At 46.0% G+C, this 19,643-nt stretch overlaps 1 protein-coding gene across 7 annotated transcripts in view; it reads right to left on the reverse strand.

Annotated features, from left to right (window-relative positions):
- The window catches only part of STX8 (syntaxin 8), a 208,645-nt gene that overhangs the window by 42,676 nt on the left and 146,326 nt on the right, over window positions 1-19,643 (reverse strand). For 6 of the 7 annotated variants that reach the window (XM_027518816.1, XM_027518815.1, XM_027518820.1 and 3 more), the window contains one exon: window positions 10,366-10,507. The exons of the other annotated variant lie outside the window; for it this stretch is intronic. In XM_027518816.1, coding sequence (XP_027374617.1) covers window positions 10,366-10,507 — 142 coding nt within the window. The remainder of the gene's footprint in view (window positions 1-10,365; window positions 10,508-19,643) is intronic. 7 annotated transcript variants of the gene reach the window in all.

Raw genomic sequence — 19,643 nt, forward strand, 5'->3', positions numbered from 1 at the left:
CAAAGCAAACTGTATTCTAACTTTTTTCCTGCATAGAAAATCCATTTTGTCCTTGCTGGATGGTGTGTGACTGTACTCACAATGTCAAGGATACATGTGAAATATACCTAAAAAAGTACAACCAGAAAGTATTAGGAAGTGTATTTTTTTTTTTCAAGTGATTTTTCTTGCAATGAACAAGGTTATTCTTCAATTTCTGACTTGACTGAAAAAAGAAGAGAAGGTGGGGGTAAATTAGCATGATCCACTGGAGAAACAAAAACAAAAACCTCCCAGCCCCTCCAGGGAGCCCACATCCAGAGCTATTTGCAAAACTGCTAGTCCTATCTTTGGAAGGACATTTTTCTCACCCATTTATGCTGCAAGGGAAAAACATCTTCCACGAAGCAAACATTTTTTAAGATTGCAGCCTTTCAAATTCGTGGTACTTGTAATAAAGGGTGTTTTCAAGCCCTCTTCTTCACTTAACCTGCCAACTAACATGGGAAACCATTAGCTCAGGCTGCTACAATTAACTCAGGGCTGCTTGTTGAAAGGCTCGCACAATTCCCAGCTACTTATCATGCAAACAACCTGGGAGACTCATTTTCCTTGCAAGGCAGTAGGAGGGGTAAATTACTGAGATAAGTAGATTATTGGGGAAAAAGTCACACTCAGAGGCCTTATGAAATGATTAAACCCTGGGAAATTCATCCCCCAAAATCCCTGGCCCCTGACAGTACACATTCATTACTGGATCCTGGATGATCTACAATGAAGAACCTTCTCGGGAAGCAATAAATACTAGGACTCTGATGAATTTTCATTTAACTTTCCAAACAGTTCTTTAGTTCTGATGGGTGAGGTTCACCCTGTAGGGAGCAAATGAAAGGAAAGGGGGAGGGGGGACAGGTTATCAGACTTTAAGATTTAAAAAATTTTCTCAAATACTAGAGGTACAGACACTGATGCCAATAAAATGATTACTCTAGGAAAACATGGGGCTTCCCTAACCTCCTTGCATTAACTCCATAAACTCTGTATGTGCTGTGTGTGTTCAGTCATATCTGACTCTCTGCGACCCCATGGACTGCAGCCCACCAGCCTTCTCTGTTCGTGGAATTTTCCAGGTGAGAATATTGGAGCGGGTTGCCATTTCCTACTCCAGGGGATCTTCCCTACCCAAGGACTGAACCCACATCTCTGTGTCCCCTGCATTTGGCAGGCTGATTCTTTACCACTGTGCCATCTGGGAAGCCCATAAACTCCATGCAGATAGAAGTTATGTGATTAATAGCCACCAATAGCCGTGTTCAAGCCTATTGCAACAAAATACATCTTCCCTGTTGGAAGTATTCCTTGTAGCACACACTAGTCAATAATCAAGTTGACTATTATTAGTCAAATTGACGAAAAGCCTGAAATGATGTTTCAGAGAGAGAGAGAAAAAAAAAAAAGTCCAGGAAAGGAATGGAAATAAATGCAAGTGATCTGGAGGCAGAAAACAAACCCTTGTTTCTCTGGCAGGAGGGAGAAACCAACCCAATGACAAGCCTACCGGGAGCTCTGATAACCGAAATCTAAATAAGAGAACTTGGCTGTGGAGGCTGTTAGTATCAGTGCTGACTTTCTGCTTCCAGTAACTGAACTGTGAACAGCCGGCATAAACAGGCATGACATTTCCCTTTGAGGAGCACAGCGGCGACCGGAGGCATTCCAAACCAGAGCGGAGCGCTCGCTCATCTTCACTCTTGGAAACAAGTCAAGGAACCATGAACTCTCTAAGTCAAGCTTTGCGTGGAATAATTGAACAGGGTGAAATACTGCTGCTGCTTCTCTTTTAAATGAATACTCTTCGACTCCCAGGAATTTAGGCTTCCCGACACCTGTCTGACAGGGCAGAGGACCTGCAGAGATTCTGCCTGGGCCAGGATGGGCCAGGAGGCTGACCACGAAGCCCGAGGGTGCTTCTGGGGAAAGAGTAGCGGATGACAAAGCAGCGCTTTTAAAAAAAAATTTAATTTAAAGGGAAGATCTGCTTTGTACAAATTACATTGTAACCTGTCTCAGTGTGAAACCTTCTATAAATTCTTTATTAAAATTTTTGGAGCTGTTATGGGTGTGGTGATGGGTGATGTGCTTGTTTGGGGAGGAAAGGGTAGTGTAGTGTGCTGGGATTAAGTCTGGATGGGGGAGGTGGGGCGGGAGAGGGTAGTATGCCCTGGTGATCTGTTCACATGCAATTTACAACAGGGCTATCCTCACTTTTATAGACGGAATCCCTGGAGCTTAGAGAGATTGTCTCCTGTCCCAGGTCTTAATGCTTGAGCTGGCGTTCAAGTCTCCATGGTCTGAGTTTTGAAGCCAAAAAATGATCCTACTGCACTAGACTTATCTTGGAAGACAGTAGAGGAAGGAAGTACTAATTGACATCCTTTCCTAGTTGGCAGACTTTCTTTAGAAGAGAATGCACTACTGGGGGGTAACAGGATTGCTACTGAAAGAAGAGGACTCAGTAGGTAGCATGGGACATCCATTACCCTAGCTATGCAACAGCTGCCCCAAAGTTTTATCTGTGATAGTATGACACCAGATTTCACAACAGAATTGAGATTTGAAATGCACAGTGAGGAAATAACATGCGAGATAAAAAAGATGTTTTTTCATAAAAAAAAAAAAGAAGGCTGGCAGATACATTAATGGGATGTAGCTTTTAGAAACCACAAGTTGTGGTATTAGCATTGAGATACTCATCACATTTTATGGTTACATAGAAAAAATGTTCTTAATATCCACATAAAGATGCACAGGTATCTTGGCATCCTTTAAAACAGACTAAGGGAATGCAGGTAGGGTATGGTTTGAATCCCAGCTCAGCCACTGACTAGCTGTGTGGCCTTGGGCAAATCATTCAACCTTTCTGTGCTTCAGTTTCTTCATCTGTACAACGTGGACATTAAATGTTCCCATCTCCTTGGACTATTAATCAAGTGCTTGGAACAGCACCAGGAACATAGTACAAACTTTCTAAGCATTAACTCATATGATATCCTTAGTAATAAGTATGTGATGGGAGCCTATACCAGCCTGGAACATTTTCAAGGTTATCGTAAGAGACAACAAATGCACTGCTGCTGCTGCTGCTAAGTCGCTTCAGTCGTGTCCGACTCTGTGCGACCCCATAGACAGCAGCCCACCAGGCTCCCCGTCCCTGGGATTCTCCAGGCAAGAACACTGGAGTGGGTTGCCATTTCCTTCTCCAATGCATGAAAGTGAAAAGTGAAAGTGAAGTTGCTCAGTCATGTCCGACCCTCAGAGACCCCATGGACTGCAGCCTCCAGGCTCCTCCATCCATGGGATTTTCCAGGCAGTACTAGAGTGGGCTGCCATTGCCTTCTCCGCAACAAATGGACAGGTAGGTCCAAAGGGTGGGACACTTGAGTGCTGGCAGGAGTGTGGCTGAGATGAATACTCGTTCGGTTGGGGCTTCCAGGGAAAGGAAGCTTCACTGACATGTCAGAGGAGAGGGATGGTGAGGCTGAAGGGCGCTCTGAGTGGAGTGGGGAAGAGGGATGAGAGGAGGCAGAGAAACTTTTACAGGTGATTCCACTCAGGATATACAGACGCCAGGCTGTAGCCATGGAGACGGAGAAAGGATGACGCTAGAACGGTGGATGGGTCATCCCACTGCAGGATGGCAGGAAGCAGAGTAAGAGAGAACTGGGGATTGAGCACCCAAATCCTAAAGGAGCAATGGTGGGTAGCTGGAAGGTCAAGACAGATCATATCAATGGGGTTTTAGTTGCTGATGACAACAGTCACTCTAGCTAGGTTGGGCAAAGGGGGCTTAAAAAAAAAAAAAGGAGCACCAGATCTTCAGCACAAGCCGAAAACCAGATCTGGAGGATATATAACTGGGACCAAGAGGGCCAAACACACGAGGTGACAGGTGGGCACCACCGCTGCAGCAGCCAGTCACGTGACACACAGGACAAGAACTGGCCCTCCGATCTTAGCTGGGCTCCTCGTCAACAGCCGAACGTTCCCAACCCATGCCCACCAGAAGACCCGGTCTCTTAGGGTTTTGCTGACACCTCACGGTGGTCACTGCTATTTTCACATCTTTAAGGTGGAAGCCAGGAAAGATGTGGAATCTCAGTGGCAAGGAGTCTGAGAAATGTAGCTCGTAACTTTCCAACCTCTGTAATTCAGGGAGGAGAGTTAGGAGGGGGCTGAAGTGGGTGGTGAGGGAGACGATCAAAACTCTTTGCCTAGGATTTCCCTGGTGGTATCACGGTGAAGACTTTGTCTTTCAATGCAGGGGGCACAAGTTCGATCCCTGGTCGGGGAGCTTGGATCCCACAAGCCAAAAAAAAAAAAAAAAAACCCAAGCCATAAAACAGAGAAGCAATATTGTAACAAATTCAATAAAGACTTAAAAATGGACCACACTGAAAAAATCTTAAAAAAGAAAACCAGAAACTATCTGCCAGAGGAGGCTGGAAAGGAGAAGCTGACTTCATGTGGCATGGGCTTCCCTGGGTGGAATAACAGGAGGGCAGGAATGGAGGAGCTATATTTTTGTGGTTCTGAGATATAAAAATTGGTGGAAGAATAAAGATCCTCGACTGAGCAACGAGTGGTCAGAGAAAACCTATGCTTCAATTATGAAGCAACGTTCTAAGGCAGGAGTATCACTTTATGATGACACACAATGAGCATCTTGGAAATTCTGGCTCCAGTCGAGAAAAATTTCTCCTTGTACCCTGGACTCATCTGAGTAATGCCCTCTCCTCCCCTTCATCTAGGTTGTCTAAGTCTGCTGTCTTTCAACAAGTCTGTTTTAATTTCCTTTATTCCACATGCACGCTTGCATGAAGTCACCTCTTCACTCTTTAAATTCCTGTAACATTTTACCTGTATTCCTCTTATACCTTTTATCTCATTTTGCCTTGTATTGAAGAGATACTTAGATACGTGTCTTATCTCCTTCATGTCCTACTTCCCCTTGAGGCAGGGTATGCATCTGATGAACTTCTAGTACAGTTCCTTACAATCCTAAAATCTATGAAGAATGAATGAGCTGTCACGTGGCTTCTCACTGTATCAATTCCTGGAGAAGTATTGCCAGGTTTGTTCCTGGCAAGCCTTTGAGGTTCCTTCCAACCAAAACACAAAACGTCTAAAAATGCCCATAATTCTGGGCCTGGCTCTACCTAAGCTATGGGCCTCCCACTAGATTGAGAGATTGGGAATGTATCATTTACATCTTTATGCATCCCATAATCCCTACTATAGTATACACTCAAAGAATACTTGCTGGCCTAAATCCCAGGCATGGACGGGCCCTGAACTTTAGCTTACTAAGGACATCTACCTACTAAGATCTCTGTGTGAGTATTTGGGCAGATGAATAGCAGTAACAGACATAAGATCAGATTTGCTCTGAAAGAAACTGTTCAAGAGGAGATAAAGCAGAGAGGCATAGAAGAGGAGGCACAGCTCCACCACAATGAACAGAACTGGGGAGGAAGCACTGGTGAAAGAGAGCTTTCCCCAGATTTCTAGAGGACAGAAGACAAATGTGGAAGGGCTGACTATGCAAAGTGAGGAGGAAGCAGTGGCTGAGAAACCACTGAAGAGAGTGCCAACTTGCTAATAGTAACAAGCACGGTTCCTGGGAGGCTCCAGACTGAGAGACACCAAGCAAGAGAATGAGAGAAATGGAACTGAGCACAGGACTCACTGAAGATCTTTATATGAACCTTCCCACCTACTAAGTAGCAAAACCAACTGTTGACACCTATGTAGAAAACGAGGAGTGCTTTCCCTAAGGAAATTGGGCAAAAGCTCCCTGGGGCACCAGAGCTACCAGTGTGGGTGCTGCTGTCCTACAGCTGAGTCCTCCGCCTGTGGCATATTGTGAGGGGTGGGAAGGGGGTCCTCTGCAACCTGGCAATGAGGCCTATTAGTCAACCGGATCCATCTGTATACACAGAGCTCCCACAGCCTTTCTACTTCCAGGTTCGTGCGTACAAACTCATCCTGAGGATTCATCAAAGCAGTTAAGCAAAGTCCATATCATGACTAAGAAAGCATCAGTAAACAAATAGAAAAACTGACCATAGAGGATACAGAGATAATTCTGATAGAAGAAGAGAACTGAAAAATAAAACACAACATGATAAAAGACTCTAGTATTCTTGAAGAGACTTGGGGAAAATATTGCATCTATAAAAACAAGAACAGAATCCAACAAATAAAGAACAATCAAGAATAAGAGCTTCTACAAATGAAAAGACCCACAACCAGATGCATTGTTCTGTTGTTCTGACAGCAACAGTAAAAGATTCTAAAAGCTTCCCGAATAATAAACAAACAGTATGTCAATGATAAATAAAAACAGGTCACAAACAAAAGAACAAGAATCAGTCTGGGTGGACTTGTCATCAGCAATACTAGATATTAAAGCAAAACCTGAAGTAATTTATAATTCACAACTCTATACTCAGACCAGCCACCAACGGAGCATGAAGATGGAATAAAGCGTTTTTACGTGTGGGAATTCATAAGGCATACCATTCTTGCCCCTTTTCTTAGAAAGGGTGTGGTTCAGCAAAATATGGACTAAAACTTTAGAGAAAGAGAGATCAGAGAAATAGTATAAGCACGTAGAACAACAACTAATAGAAATACCACGGCGACGAACAGTCCAAAAACCCGAGGTGGGGGGTGGGGACCCAAAATAACCTCGCTTAAAGAAGAAGAGGCATCTAGAAGGAAAACTACTAGGAAAACCAATAAACGAAAAGCAAACAACAAACAAACCAAAAGATAAATAAAAACACTGAGATTATCTGATGAACTTTCCCACAGAGAAATTAGCATTGTGAGGCATTTTAAAGACATGTTGATATATTGGAAAGAATTATCCACAAGAGCATGGAAAAGTGAAGAGAAGAAAAAAGGGAATAACCAGTTATCTGGGGGAGGGGGGGAGTGATAGAAAATAGAGCAGTGGCATATCACTTGATTTGGCAATAAATACTGTTTACAGAGCCATAATCCCACTCAGATTGGAACAGAATGCCTGAGGGCTTGAGGATGTAGGTTTCCAGGAAAAAAGGGAGATTCAGTTTAGAAAAACTTCAAGACAAATAAAGGGAATGAATATATGGAAAATCGAAGGCAATCAGAATATCTAAGAAATATAAAGGGCAGGGTAAGTTTTGTATGGCATTAGTAATAAGTAATTTAGAATAAGCAAATTAAAACAGGAAGTTCATGGGCTTCTAGAAGAATGAAATGGATTCAAAAGATATCAGGTGTGGTGAAAAAGACAAGCTTCTTCTCACAACAAGAAAAAGAAAAAAACAATCAGAAGAAGTTAAAAAATAACAACAACAAAAAGAAATCTGAAAAAAATTCTAGCAAACCAAAATGTGGCATGGTTTTAAACCAACGATAGAATTTAAAAAAAGAATAGATCTCAACATTCTCCTTTGACTAACACAGGGATTATGAGTTAGGAATTACACCGATGGAAATATAATCAACCACAGTGCACGTCTTGGTTTTTCAGTGCACAGCATTCACACAGATAAAGTAACCTGAAAGCTATTTATCGGCTATTAACTTGGAAACAACCACAGTTTAGAAATCTTAATCGTGGTCAAAATAGAATGCAAATTATCAACATCTGACAGAAGTGAAGGGCTGTGAGATGAGAAGAGGTTGGGAAAAAACGTGAGGCAAATATACTGTGTACCACCCATGGAGCTGGAAGTAGAGATTTAAGTGTTACTGAAAGTGACAATAATAATACACAGAGGAATAAAACCAGGATCTTAGAAACAACGAGGCTGAGTACCCAGTGAGTGAAACCCTATGTATCAGACCAGGAAGTCAATAGGTAATGTCTACAGTTTAGAAATAAAAAATGATGTGTTAATACGCAAGGAATCACTTGAAGAAGGACAAGCAAAAATGGTTCAAAGTGATTGACTCTTGGGATCGTGATCGGGATGGATGAGTCAGGGCACTGTTTGGTTTTGAAAAGTGAACGTGCACTGTTTAATTCTTCTAAAGTTATGGTTTACTCTAGAACCTGAATATTTTGGCTCATGGCTGCCAAGAAATTAACCCTTGACATGTACCCCTGGATGCACCTAATTCTACTGGTACAGTTCCTGTCTAGGGATCCAGACACTGGCCAGCAGGAAGCAGGTCTTCAGACAGATGGCAGCCCACAGGGCATGGTGTAACGGAAGTAGGAGATATAAACTGGGTTAGTGGTCACCTTAGGGAATTTCGAGTCATCACAAAGAGGAAGATCTCCGCCAGGCTCGCTGCTGGAATAATCCTGGGTCTTACCAGGCTTCCAATGCTCCTGCCGGACAGAATAAGTAAAATGTCCTATATTTCCCTTTTGAAAGCACTAGGAACAGCTCAAGGATTTGCAGAGCAGAATGAAAGAGGAGCTGTCACGGAGTTCCTTAGGACTCACAGCTTGAAAGGAAAGAGGAGGCCCACAGGGGGCCTTCGGACCGAGCCCAGCGGGGGAGACTGAGCACTTCCACAGCCCAGGGGGTGGGACCATAGCTCTTAAAGCCACAGATCTCCTCTGTAGGCACAGAGACCCTCACAGCGGGAATCCATTCACACCAGTCACCCTTGGAGACTGCTATTTATGCTAAAGAAATTTATCCCACTCCATTGTATGTTTCTTGTCCGGAGCGCTCTGGGATCCCTTGTTTACGGCCTTCGCCCATATTGTGAGCAGGGGAATGGACAGGCCATTTGAGAGGGCAGGGGTGGCTAATGATGGGTCTGTTAGCTCTGCAGTCAGGCTCTCCTTTGTGAACCAAACCCAATTTGGGTGCATTTGCTTAAAGAAAAAAAAAAAAAGCAAACCCCATTTGAGGTTGAAGAAATGTTAGTTGTGTTCCATTCCTTTAATAGGGGTAAAAAAAAAACACAACAACAGTAGAAGAAACTCAAAACTTTGTAATATTTATTTATTTATAATCCATCCTTTAGGTTGAAATACACATCCAATTATCTCAGGTATAGGTGCACATGCCGCCTTAAGATAGAGAGGCTCTTAAAAAAAAAAATCAGGGGCCTTTCATCACTACAGAGATGCTAATTTTTATCTCCAGGAAAGTAAGGGAAGCCCCTTCTGAAATGTTTTCTTTTGAGGTAGAACTTAAACGTATGCCACTGCTTTCATGAATCCTGTGAGCCAAATCCTTATAAATCCTTTGAGTTGACAGATCAATTATTCCTTCTAACAGCTAATGAACTAATAACCTTTGGAAATTTCTCCTTCCCTGGGTTTAAAATGAAAAAAAAAAAAAAAAAAAATCTTGAAGGGGAAAAAGTAATCAGTTAAAGACTACCATAGCAATAAAAACAAATTCATAATAATAGCTTTTTAAAGAAAGCTATATTTTGAGAGCTATGATTTTTAAATTAAAAATACTTCAAATAATCTTGTATTTTATAAATATAATAAATTTTATTTTTAAAAAAGCCTTAATGTCATATAGTGTCAAGAGAATTGAGAAAAGGGTAGGAAATAAAACAGAAAAGGAGAGAGAGACAGTCGAGAGACATCAGACAGTCCAGAGACATCAATAAGCCAGGTGAGATTAATAGACCCGGCTCTGCAGAAGACATCGCCCGAGGTGGGCTCTCTGGGAACCAGGAGGGGGCAAGGACACACACAAAAGCACAGGAGAGAAAGGAGAAGGCAGAGGAAGCAGGAAGATACCCTGGTCATTAGGACTGTGAACACAGGAAGCCCATACGGAACATCTTGTGGACAGAAGGAGTCTTGGGGTGGTATGGGTAGAAGCTGGCAGGCAGCGCAAGCTGGACATTCAAGGGGTTGAACCCCAGGGGGACACCGAAGGCCAGAGCAAGTGGCAGAAGGAGAGCTGGAAGAGAGGGAATGCATGTGGGCCCCAGAGTGTGCACTGATACCAAGAATGAGATGTGCCTGCCGGGTGAGCAGGGCAGAGAGGCACCAACCCTATCTTATGACAGAAGGCCAAGGATTTCATAGATGTGAAAACTGAAGCCCTGGGAAGTTGAGTAAATGACTTGCTCAAGGTCCTAGGGCATCAATCTCACACACACACATCCATACTTTTGTGCTAAGTTGCTCAGTCATGTCCGACTCTTTGTGAGCCCCATGGACTGTAGCCCACCAGGCTCTTCTGTCCATGGGGATTTTCCAGGCAAGAATACTGGAGTGGGTTGCCATGCCCTCCTCCAGGGGATCTTCCCAACCCAGGGATTGAACTCAGGTCTCACGCATTGCAGGTAGAGTCTTTTTCCCACAACATTAACAATTCTGGAGACGATGCTCCAAAAGCGTACCTTCCAGGGAGCATCACACAGCTCTTTCTCTGTAAGCTCCTGGTACGTGGTGTGACATGGTGTAGACAGAGGGGAACTTCAGGGTCAGAAGATGTAGCTTGGAATACACAGCTCCACTGTTCTCCAGCCCCATCTGCCCTATCTGTAAAATGGGGGAAATCATAATCACACCTCAAGTTGTGGGCAGGAAACAGTGAAATAACACTGACCTACCGGAATCTACTTACAAGACCTGACAAGGGCCCCAAGACTCAACTATAAGCCCATGATCCTGTTCCGGAAAAGCCACCTGAGTAGTGACACAGGGTCCCATGCTTAGAAGTCCTATGCTGTCACCATCATGATAGTCTTAATAATTTCTAAACAAGGGGCCCTGCATTTTCATTTCTCACTGGACCTCACAAATTACATAGTTCGTCTTGGGTAAAGCTCCGTGGCTCAATGAGATGAGTCTTGGAGAAGACGTCCATCTTTGGCAAGTAACTCTCGTGTGGGCTTCCCTGGTGGCTCAGATGGTAAAGAATCTGCCTGCAATGCAGGAGACTGGGGTCTGATCCCTGGGTCAGGAAGATCCCCCGGAGAAGGGAATGGCTACCCATTCCAGTAGAGAAGCCTAGCTGGCTATAGTCCACGGCTGTCGCCCGCCAGGTTTCTCTATCTATGGGGTTGCAAAAGAATCGGACGCAATGAATGCATTTTTCCCATGTGAGCTGCAAGTCTGAAGTGGACACTAGTTTCTCAGCTGCTCAGCCTCTGAACCCCTTTTTTTTTTTTCTTTAACAAGGGAGGAATTCTTAGCTATATGAGTCTTAGTAGGAGGCAAGACTAAAAGGGCCAAACACTGGCAACCCCCTGCCTCCCCACAAGCACCAGTACACAGCCAGACAACAGTGGTTCTCTAGGGACATCAGAGGCAGCCCTCTCCTGGCTACAGCCTCTGCTGGTCAGCACCGGTGGGGTTAGCGGATGGCAGGCCCGGAGAGCATCCAGTAATCATGGCAATGAGAAGTTGTACGAGACGGTTCTGTGATGGGGTTGTGGGGATGATCCAGCCGCCTGTGGTTTAGTTTGATTCTCCAGCCTTCTCCATGAGTGATTTTTCAAACCACTCAGTATCCTTCTAACACCTCTCTTCTGTACTTCAGTAATCAGGGATGCTTTCTGTTCATAGCCAAGAGCTTGTTCTGATATAAAGCTGGACTGTGTTACGGAGCCTGATTCTCCTTCAGCTGACAGGCAGCAAAGAAGCCCTGCGTCCCGAGGGAAAGCCTGTTGGGCCCCGAGCCCTGGGTGGCGACTGGAGCGCTGGTGCCTGCCCACGTGGAAGTGGACCTGGCAGGTCGCGTGGCCCACACTCCTTCTGAAAGTGGGACTCCTTCCAGAATGATTCAGGGTCAAAATAAGATGCAGATAAAGATGCTTCCGATAGCCAGAGGGTACACTAAGCAGAAGGCCGTTATCGTGGGTGACAGACCTGAAGACTGGCCATCTCCTCTCCCCTCCAGGTCAGCAGTCAGCTTGGGGCTTTCGAGGACATCCCCAACTGTCGTCAGGTTGTCAGGAATGGAGTTCAGGGACATTCCATGTTGCTCGCAGCCAGAAGATGAGATGTCTTTCATTCGGAGTATGTAATTAAGCTGGCAGTGGGGTTCCTGATGGAGTTCTGGGGCACAGTGGGGCTAAAGTGCTCTGGGATTCTGAACACCAAGGACCACACTCAAAAGACGCTTCACATACATCAGGGCCGCAGAAAAAGCCAGATGCGTTGAACACAGTGGTGTGGCTTCTGCATCCGGGTCAAGGATGCTCCAGGACTCCGCCCTCACCCCACTCCCTTTTATAGGCGTGTTCTATCAATGGTGACAATATTTTACTTTTTGCCAAGGGTTGGGAGAGGAGGCAGAAAGAAAGCTCTGACAAGCTCATTTCCCAACACTTGAACTGAACTCCTGGCTGGAACAAAATCACTTGATTGCTGGCATTTACGGCTTTATTTCTACAGTGCCACTTGGCTGGCGGGGTGATTTTCCAGCCGCTGCGTGAGTGACACTAGTTCCAGGACAGGCCCATTAGCCTGGAACTGCAGGAAGACCCAATTACGAGGAGTCCTGCTGGAAAAGCTCAAGACGCAGCCCACCCGACTCTGTGTGGGCAGCAGGCGTGGAGCAGGGGCAGAGAGGTGGCAGGGACAGAGATGTCGTGGGGCCACTTCGAGGCCCATCAGACCACTCAGGCCATCACAAAGGGGGTCCCAGGGGCAGGACACTTAATGCCAGACTAACGAGGAGGGTCCCTCTCGTCACAGCCAAGCCAATGAATGGACAGAGGTGACTGGAGGCTGTCGGATGTCCCAGAGCTGGAGAGATAGAGACAGTTACCACACATTTGGGAGAGAAAAGATTGGCACTCATTCGTCAAGCTGAACAGGTGCGGGGGTGGGTGGAGTAGGGGAACAGAGAGTCCAGGCAAACAAGGGCCAGGGCCGGTGCTACTGGGAGCAGCTGGTCTCAGCCTGGAAGAAGGTGAAGGTCTGCTGGGCTCGGTACCCTGGGAGGCGCAGGTACCCTGGGAGGTCCCGACAGCATCAAAGGGGAAGGGAGGAGCTGGGCAGGGGGAGAGAAGCAGGAGGGGCTGAGAGCCCCGCTCGGCAGGCTTTGCAGGGTGAGGAAAGTACTCATACCCGGGGCTTTATTTGAATTGATCACCTCTTATTAGTGTCTTTTGAAATGCGAATTAGCTGATTAACCACTGCTCACAGCCTTCCCACTGTTCTTTATCCTCCAGCATTCAGCAACTTTGTTCTAAATAGGGTAGGCCACAGTAGCCCACCAGGGGGAAATTATTCTCAAGGTTACAAGAACAGTGGCCAGGCAAACTTTCTCCCTGGGCTTCCGGGGGTGGGGGTGGGGGTGGCGAGGGAGAAGCAAGTTCGGGGGGAGACGGCACCCGAAGCTGGGCTCCCGCCACCCCGGGTTTAGAGACCAAACGCTCGTTCCCAGGACTCTGAGTGCCTCCTGGGTCCATTCTCCAGCCAGTGATCGGGGCGCAAAAGCAGGACTCCGACTCCCGACCACCTGTATATCTACGAGATTCATCTTGTAAAAGTCCCACTCGGTCCAGGCCCCCAAGGGACACCCGTGCACTGGCGGTGGCTCTGTTTGGCGCTGGGGGCAGCACGGGATGGCCTCTGGCAGAGCCCCGTCCCCACTTGCCTCTGCCTCCAGTTTGGCAACACGACACAAAGGCGGTACAGAATGTATACACTTTCCAGGCTGAGCCCCTATTCAGAGGGGGCTGCAGCTTGCACGTAATGGGCCCCCCACAGACAAAGCCAGCAAGTTTCTTAATTAAGTCCAAGTGAAAGACAGATCCCGCTCGCATCTTCAGAGAACCTTCCTTCGGAACTTCAAAAACACCCTGCGCTTGCCTACCAAACTCAGCCACGAATAACCAGAGAATCGTTTCCCCCTCCCCTTTTTAAAAAACATAGAAAGCCGAGCCCCAGGCGCCCACTCTCCGGCCCCTCTCACTTTCCCTGCAATTTCAGACATGCCTCTGGTTTATAAGACGAGAAACAAAGGGACTTCTTGTGCGGAGGAGAAGCCCTCGGAGGGTCTGCGTTTCATTCGGCCTTCCCCGGAGCACTGCTGTCTGAAGAGCCCTTTAGCTGGTTTCGTCTCATTAACATTTCCATGTGGTATCAAAGGACAGTCTGCAAAACCAGCCCCCTGTGCGTACAGCAGGAAGGACGAGTCCGAGGATCGAGTGATGCTAAAAAATTAATTACTAGCTCATTGCCTTTGCAGAAATGTGATTTTCGGAGCCCTCCCCACTTTGCCTAGCCCCAGCAACCAGCTCTCAGACAGACCTTTCTGGGTTTTGCAGTGATAAAGTTCTTCACAAACAGCCACCAATTATCCTGCAGCAGTAGGTTACCAGGAGTAGGAAATGCTGTGATTTTTTCCCCCCTTGTAGCGGCCGCCCGGGGTGGGTTAGTGAGGTGGCTGCAATCATGCAAGCTGAGATGAACACTTAGAGCAGCATCGAGGCCGGCTGTCCTGCAGGGAAAATGGTGCTCAAAAATAAAAGTGCGTTTATTGTGGCGAGAAGCTAAGCAATGAGTTGGCTGTTCCCAGAACTGTATTCTCTGCACCAGCATCCTGGACTCTGGTCCCCAGCGTGTCCCGTGCACCTGACTAGCTTGTAAAAACGTCACCTTACGGTTGAAGTGCTAAACACGCCCTGTGTTTCCTCGCCTGTTTTCTTCTCCCTACACCGCACCCCCCACCACCACCGCCTCTTGCCTTTTTCCTTCTGCAATTCTTTGCTTCCTCATTAGAAATGCCCGGCAACGTCTGGCAGACAAAGAACACTACAAACAAAGTGTATGGCAAAGGGAGAAAAAAAAAAAAATTAAAAAGGGGGAAAAAAAGTGCAGAGGAATTCTTCATTCACTGATCTCTCGAATACATTAATATCTGAAGCTGTTGGCACAGCCTGAAATACTTGGGCAGTGAACAATGCGAGCAAGGATTCGAAGTCTGGGATCTTCAAATAAACCCCGGCGCTGTCATGGCCACCAGGAAGGGGAATAATGGCCATATTAGCTGACCTTCATTTTGTTGTTTCTTCAGAAACCTGACTGCTGGACCTCTGTTTGCTTGTTACTAGGATTTCTTGGCTGAAAAATTTTAGCATTTCCCAGGCCATACAACAGCCAGTTTATTAGGTAAATAAACCAGGCCTTAGGCAGTCTTTTCTGCTTCATAATGAGGACAGGGTGAACTGGAATGCGGGTTGGGCTGGAGTCAGGGAGGGTGACTAAGTATCAGAAACTGCATCATCTTTCCTTCATCCAAAGCACCGATGGACAACGAGGACTGGTTATACATCGTCACCTCGAGGTGCTGGCTTTGGTTAACTTCACCAGCATCCTCCACGACTGAAGGGGGATGAGGCTCACAGAAGGGAAGAACAAAAATTGCAGCTGTCTTCCGCTAGCTCTTCTAGCTTCTCCTTCCATATCTTCAGTGATATATCACTGAGCCCACGTGGATGAGGAACCGGAGACTGGTTTATGACACATTCAAATGGAGCCAATGGTATTGGATTTCATTTGTCTGTCATAAATTATAATACTTAAATGTGCTTGCGTTGTCCAAGCCACTCTCTGGTGACAATCTTAGTGATATTAAAAAATAAGTAACAGAAGAAAAAGTCGCTCAGTCGTGTCTGACTCTTTGTGACCCCATGGACTATACAGTCCATGGAATTCTCCAGGCTAGAATACTGGAGCGGGTAGCCTACCTCTTTTCCAGGGGATCTTCCCAACCCAGGAGTCGAACCTGGGTCTCCTGCATTGCAGGCGGATTCTTTACCAGCTGAGCTACCAGGGGAGCCCCAAGTAATGCAGAACTGGATGCCTTTTCAGAGCCGTTGGATCCAGAGGGCCTTCTGGCTGTCTAGACTGTCACAGCTGGTAGTTATGACATCTATGTGCCTGTTGACTATTTACTGTCTTCTCCACCCCTCCAACAGCCACATAAGCTCCCTCGAGGCCAGGGCTACAGTACTATCCTGTTTCACCCAGTATGGCCCCCAGAACCCAAGATGTGCTTGCCGAATGAGGTGGAGATATTTTTTGCCTGCCTTTGGGAAAATACACAATATCTTTAAAAAGCTTTCAGCTGCCACTCCCCAAAGGAATGACCTGCAAATCTTCCTCAAGGGTGGTATTTCTCCACTGAAAATGAATATGAGAGTTTATTTCCTGGGACTTCCTTAAAGATTCAGCGATTAAGACTCTGCATTTCTGGGCATGGGTTCGACCCCTGGTTGGGAAACTAAGATTCCACATGGCCTGCAACCAAAAAAAAAAAAAAAAAAGAAAAATAGATTTGTTTCCTGTGGTTCCCAAATTTCAAGGATATCTTATAATAAATACAATATAAATAGGATAATGTATAATAATATAAATGCTAGAAATTTTTACTCTTGCTTAAAGCAGGAAGTCATGTAAAAAGATAATAATACACAGTTTTTGAAAAAGTTATACAGGCATCAGAGTCATTGTTTCGGGAACTCTGTAAAGACAGAGAAACCTTTCAGACTCTGGGAAGCAGAAAGCAAGTTGTGTGGCATATAAAATATCATCCCAAATGGTTTTTAAAAAGTCATGCATGTAGACATATTACACATATGCACAGAGAAAAGACTAGAAAGATATACCCAAAATGTTAATGTTGATTATGGGTGGGGGGTTCTTTTGTGCTTAGTGTTCTCTATTTTGCTACAGGAAATTTATTATATTTAAAATAGAACAGACCTTCAACAAGCATTTTTTAAAGTAATATATTAGTAAATGAGCTAAATGTGCCTGAAGAGTTTCAAAAAATAAATTATTAACTAGCAACCCACTCCAGTATTCTTGCCTGGAGAATCCCATGGACAGAGGAGCCTGGCGGGCTACAGTTCATGGGGTAGCAAAGAGTTGAACACAACTGAAGTGACTTAGCATAAGAGAGGAGGCACCCAATTGATGTGTCTTACACACACACACACACACACACACACACACACACCCTAGACACACATGCCTAAAGCTATACAGAAACACTGGTGGTGGGGGAATCCTGTGAAGATTTCTTTTCTAATTTATTGAGCCAAAATTGCTGCTGAAGTCTGGGGGAAGTGTTCTCTCTCAGCTGGAAGCAACCTGGTGTCACATTTCTGGGTTTTAAAGGAGATGATCCTCAAGGACGCGCAATTACTTTGAACAGGTGTGACATTCCAGGCTGATGGGGATTCGTACCTGTCAACAGCTGTGCATTAGCATTTCAAAACCTTTCTGACTTTTTCACTAGAGCACTCAGCGTGTTGTAGAGATGGGAAGACTGAGTGCAAACCAGGGTTAAAACCCTTTCTGTCAGGAAGTGGTCACCAAAGAGATGTTAAAGACCCAGCTGCCGAACATGACTTTACAGACCTATAGGCCCAATACTGCCGCATCAGGAAATGGGAAGAACACCGCTTTAAGTGCTCAGGTGGGGACTCTGAGCGGTATTGACCGTACCTAGTGCAAAGAGCGTGAGGACGAGATGGGATATATGATAATACTTGCTTGTCAAGGTTTTTCACCTTCAGAATCACTTGTTTATTCATTTCCACTCATTCCTACAAGGTCACGGCTAGAAATGGCGAGGCGGGGAGACGGACCCAGAATAATGAAATGTCTGTTTTAAATCAGGCACCCATCCCCCACCATCCTTCTTTCCATTCTTCCTTCCCTTTCCTCCTCTTCATTCATTCAATAAACACTGACTAAGCCTCCCTGCTGTGCCCCCCAAACCCCCGACTCAGGCACTATGCTGAGTGATGGTTCTTCTTCTACACTGTGGATGCTCTGAGCCCAGGGACCAGGTCTACTAGACATCCTGGAAACCTTGCACAGTTCCCCAGAGCACAGAACAGACGCCCCCTCGGAGACGGACATGGTGGGCATGAGGCTCAGGTCCGGCGCACCATGGGTGTCCATCACAGCCCAGACCTGGGGAGTCAGGGAAGACTTCAGTCGCCCAGGTTCTCAACGTGAACATCAGAATCACCTGGAAAACTTTAAAATCCCAATGTTCTGTATTCCAGAGCAATGAAATCAGAATTTAGAGGGAAGGGGAATCCAGGCAACGGGAATTAAACAAACAAACAAAAACCTCTCCAGATGATTCTGATTTGTCTGGAACTGCTGTTCTAGATCCTTCCTGCTTGGTGGGTGGCCCTTGGAGCAGCAGTGTCCACGCTTTCTGGGAGTGAGTCAGACACGCAGCAACCGGAACCCCACTCCAGACCCTCAGAATCAGAATCTGCATTTTGATGAGCTTCTCAGGGGCCACGTATGAGCTGCTCTGGGAGATGTGCTATCCACACTGAATGCTGAAGGCCTAGAAAGCCAGCAGAGGGGAATGAAGAACAGAAAGCAGCTTGTGTTCTGTGGGGAGAGAGAGTGAGAGAGAGAGAGAGAGTGTGTGTGTGTGTGTGTGTAGACTGCATGTGTGCATGCTGGGGGCACTGTATCAAGCAAGTGTGTGTGTGTCTGTGAGAGAGAGAGAGAGTGTGTGTGTGTGTACACTGCATGTGCGCATGCTGGGGGCAGTGTGCCAGAAGGTCAGGGACCAGATTTGCTAGGCTACGAAACCACATTCTGGGCTCTGGACTTTATCCCCTGAAGGATCATAAGCTGGGGAGAGACTTGATCAGATTCCCCTGAAGACCCACCGTTTTCTCCACTTGTGCTCCATCCACTCACTCCACTCCCTGAGCCTGAAGTTTCTTAACCCAGTGCCAATCATCCGTGTCCCACCCATCTTGTCTGCAATAACTCAAATGCCTTCCTGGCACCGAGGCTGGAAACGAGCTCTCACCCCACCCTCACCTTCTACAGCGCTGCGGATGGACCTCCAGATGAGCCTCGTCACAGCCTCTCTGCTTCTGCAGTTCTGTCTTGTCTGCCATTTTCGCTCTCCGACTTGTGAACCCAAGCTTTTCAGCTGTTCAAAGGACAGCTCCCAAGAACCACCTACTTTAGGACATCGGGGTCCAAGACTGCTGTCACCCCAGGAATCCAAGCACCTGACATTGTACCTCTGCGTCAACCTGGGCACACCGCAACTCAAGAGGTAAGCAAACACGGCGTCTTCACCTCCTTTGTCTGCTCGTCCACAATTAAATAACAAATCAAGCTGCTTCCATAAATAAACCAAGAAAACTTACCATAACTTAATTATATACAGTAGAAAGGTACTCCCCCTCCTTCCTGATTTGTACCCATTCTATTGGTCAGTACTCAGAAACGGCTTTTCTCCCAAGAGCTAGGAAGGTGTCTGGGTTCTCTCATCATGGATATGAGAGACAAGACTGGAACATATATACAACAGACTATTATTCATTCATTAAGAGAAATGAAATTTTGCTATTGGCAGAGATATGGATGGACCTAGAGACTATCACATAAGAGTGAAGTACGTCAGAAAGAGAAAAACAAATATCATATATTAATGCATATATGAGGAATCTGGAAAGGTGGTACAGATGAACCCATTTGTAAGCAAAAATAGAGACACAGACCGAGAGAACACATGTTTAGATACCAAGGGGGAAAAAGGGGGTGGGCTGGACTGGGATTGACATATATACACGACTGTTGAGATGGTTGGATGGCATCACTGACTCAATGGACATGAGTCTGAGCAAACTCCGGGAGATAGTGAAGGACAGGGAAGCCT

The sequence above is a fragment of the Bos indicus x Bos taurus genome, chromosome 19 (assembly GCF_003369695.1).
Source record: "Bos indicus x Bos taurus breed Angus x Brahman F1 hybrid chromosome 19, Bos_hybrid_MaternalHap_v2.0, whole genome shotgun sequence".
NCBI classification, from domain to species: domain Eukaryota; kingdom Metazoa; phylum Chordata; class Mammalia; order Artiodactyla; family Bovidae; genus Bos; species Bos indicus x Bos taurus.